Raw genomic sequence first — 3,652 nt, forward strand, 5'->3', positions numbered from 1 at the left:
TAACAATTATAACTACCGGAAATTTCGATGCAACTTACCAGAAATTTCAGCAAGGTCAGATTTTAGAGTAATTTTTTTTAACTGCTCGTAAATGAATTTTTTAAGAATAAAATTGGATTTTTAACAAATTGGGGGGGTATAAGTTTAAATGGGGGGGTACAATAGCCAATTCTCCCACTCCAGATCAGTTGGCCCATTTCGATTGTTTATGTTAACTCGAGAGGAATCGACTTATAAATATAATCATCTGAGGTTTGCTAACCTACAAAGTTAGATTAAACTGACCATATTTATATGTATATGGGGGACAATAATTATGGTAATGTATTGTAATCTAATAACATAATGTCGTTTTATGCTTGATTTTAAACGTTGCCTTAATATTTGTTTGCATGTCCCACGCTCATCTGGAATTGCAAGCATAGTTATTATACATGTTAAAAACGTGGCCTCTTTCCCCCTCCACTCAAAAGGGATGTCATGTAAATACCATTGTCAGATGTTCATTTATTAAAAGAAAAAAAATTATCAAAAAGGAGAAACAAAATATATTTTACATCCTTGATTAAAAGAAAATATATTTTTTATCTTTATAAAATGATAACATTTTAAATGTAGTATACATAAATAAATTTTATCAAAAATTGCTACTTTGAATTTTTTTATAAAACATGTGTTTTTTTGTCCATTAGCTAGGACTAACATAATTGTCCTTATTAAAATAAGATAGAGATTAAAAATAAATCAAATTTATTTAAAAATAAAATTAAAAGATTATTATATGAATTTAGAGAGATTAAAAAAATTAATTTATTAAAATAAAATTACAATAATAGCATAAATATCTACGCTTAAATGTACTCGTACAATCTAAAAATATGTTTGCTGAAACAATTTGGTTTTTGTTAAATTTTATTTACGTGTGAAATGAATTCTAAATGATAAAAGTCAATTCTCTTAAAAATCAGGGAATAGATTTCCTCATGTTCAATTTATTTTTTTCAACATAAAATCTCTTTTCAGAAACTAAAGACTTAAGAAGAAAAAAACACTATGATACTGTTTTTGAATCTAACAACCATGATCCAACTTAATTTCAATTGGCAATCCTTTCACTTTTCTTTCACCTTTTAAGTTGTTTTCCACAACCACACATGACGGTGACTCCACATTTAATATCATGCTCCACCACGTTCCTCCAATTGAATGAGATCTTCTTTTTATAGATTTGCATTTCATAAGGAGGAAAAAGTGCACTGTATTCTACAACTTCAAAATATGCATTATTTCATCCCACGAGGGCCACACAAAGGTAGATGGAATAGTTTCATTAATTTCTTTGTAGTCAACAGAGCTACCACTATTGTAGTGCTACCAAGCAGCATAAATATTATATTTTTTCTCGAGAATAAAATATAAAAAAAAAATGATTTTAAAAAAGTTAATATATCTAATTAAAAATTAAATACATTAATTTTTCAAATAATTTTTTTATATTTTATTTTAAAATAATATATATATATATATATATATATATATTTAAATAAAAAATTTAATTAAATATATGGATATGAATATTAAATATTAATGTGTTTAACACCATAAAGGTTTGTTTGTAGTCTAATGACTAAAATGATAAAGAAGTTGTAGATTCAATCTATACACTAACTAAAATACTAACATTATTAATTATCAATTGTGGCCGTTGAGAAAAATACTGTTTGTTATCTGATCAAGAGATCTAAATGAGATCATGATAATTGATATGAAATTAATTTTCTAGGAACACATGTACTAATTCGAATTATAATTTACCTAATACATCAGCCAATTCTAAAACGGTACATAAAAAGAAGACTAAAATTGAATGACAAATAAGAAGAAACAACAAAAATTTATTTGAAGCTCAAAAATAAAAATAAAAAAGCTGATGATCAGTTGGTGAAGTTTGGTAAAGAGGCATGAGAGTCAGCAGCCTTAGCAGCAGGAGATGGTTCAACATTTGGTGATGGATCAACAGGCTTCCCAAGTAAATCCTGAGGCAAATCAGCAATACCTTTCAAGTAAAAAGTGTAAAATAGCTTAAAAGGGAACACAAGTTGTTGAAGTTTAACTTGTCCAAAAACACCTTCAAAGATTCCAGATCCTCCTGTTACAGCTAGATATGTGTCTTGGTATGTTAAATAAGGTCCTTGAACTGTTATGTGACCATAGTCTCCAAAGTAAAAGCTGTAAATTGCTTCATATCTGTCACCCTTTTTCTCAGGTTCATGCTGGATCAGTATACATAAGCCTGAAGTTATTCCTAACCTTTTCTCTAAGTTTCCTGAGTACAGTTTGTTGCTGAATGGCACTAAATCTCCAAGTGAGTTCACTGATTTTTGACTTAGTCTAAGGTATGCAGGACTTCCTCTGTCACGTTCATTGATCTCATACACAAATAGTTCTTGAACTTTGGCTACAAAAATTAACAAATTTAATTAATGAGATTATTGCTAGTTTTTTACTTTAAAAAAATAAAAAATGCTATTTGAAAGGTACCATAGCATGATGAAAATTATAATTTTAAAAAGTGGATTTGGAGTGAAAAATCTACTGCAAAATTGGATCTGAGAAGCACATACCTGGCTTTGACGAATTTGTATGATCCTTTTGGTTATTGAAGAAAAATGATGTGGTTTTTGTGTTCTTGGAACATCTTCTGGTGGTAGATACTTGATGGGTGGTTGAAATGTTAAAAAAATTAGCTGGGAAGGACAGAGAGAGACTAGAAGAAACTACTTGTTTTTGGGTTTGATGTGGAGCAATAGAACTTGAGTTGGAAAGTTTGAGAGAAGAATTCATTTTCAGAGAACCCATGGAAGGTGATGAGTGAAAGGATGGTAAGAGAATGGGTTTTTAAAGGCAGATTTTTTATAAATGAAAAATGTTATACAACCTTCATTATTAAAACAAAATTTTTCCTACTATAATATCAACATAGGATAAATATGTAAAATACTACTAAAGATTTATCATAGTTATTTTAATGAAAATTCGAATATAAATTTATCATATCAAGAGAGTTTAATCTATTCTATTAAATTTATTTTAGAGTACTTGTGAAACATAAGTGGAAATCTATTTATTTATTTATTTGACAAGCATAAGTGGGAATCTGAAATAATGTTTTCTTGCATTTGTCGCTGTTGCATATCGCAAGCTATTATACGATCAAAATTGGACACTTGAAACGTGAACCGTCCAATAATTTGATCAACCACTCACAAACGGAAATATATGCAACGTGATGACGGTGGAGAAAACACACTGTGTTATATGCACTTCCTCGTGGACGGTAATGGTTTCCTTACCTCACGTGGGGACTACTTCTTTTTTCCACATTTTCAATTATTTAATTTTCGTGGTCCTTAAGTTTAAATCTACACGCGTTCTTTCCTTCTAGTATAGAGTTAATTAAAAGGTGAAGTTCAGACTTGAGACTCTACCACATGTGGATGCATATGCTACTCAATTTTAAATTAAATTATCACGAGGCTTTCATTGTTTATTATAACTTCGTTGTTCTAAAGGGCTGCTATCATATATTCTAATATTCTAATTTGCAAAGTTTCATATACGGAAGGAAAATTTTACCCATACCTTCATTTTA

The 3,652-nt window shown here is 29.1% G+C and overlaps 1 protein-coding gene across 1 annotated transcript; it reads right to left on the reverse strand.

Moving 5' to 3' along the window:
* Positions 1-1,705: 1,705 nt before the first annotated feature.
* Positions 1,706-3,097, reverse strand: LOC101504350 (allene oxide cyclase, chloroplastic-like). Its single transcript, XM_004514271.4, has 2 exons — positions 2,625-3,097; positions 1,706-2,458 (listed from the first exon to the last, which is right to left on the reverse strand). Exons 1-2 carry the CDS (start codon positions 2,857-2,859, stop codon positions 1,935-1,937), a joined length of 759 nt encoding a protein of 252 aa, XP_004514328.1. The 5' UTR covers positions 2,860-3,097; the 3' UTR covers positions 1,706-1,934.
* Positions 3,098-3,652: the final 555 nt, after the last annotated feature.

This window comes from Cicer arietinum, chromosome 2 (genome assembly GCF_000331145.2).
Source record: "Cicer arietinum cultivar CDC Frontier isolate Library 1 chromosome 2, Cicar.CDCFrontier_v2.0, whole genome shotgun sequence".
NCBI lineage: Eukaryota > Viridiplantae > Streptophyta > Magnoliopsida > Fabales > Fabaceae > Cicer > Cicer arietinum.

Coding starts and splice junctions, on each gene's coding strand:
- LOC101504350 (XM_004514271.4), bottom strand. CDS start 2,859: ATGGGTTCTCTGAAAATGAATTCTTCTCTCAAACTTTCCAACTCAAGT. Junction 2,459..2,624: donor TACAAATTCGTCAAAGCCAG/GTATGTGCTTCT, acceptor TAATTTTTGTAG/CCAAAGTTCAAGAACTATTT.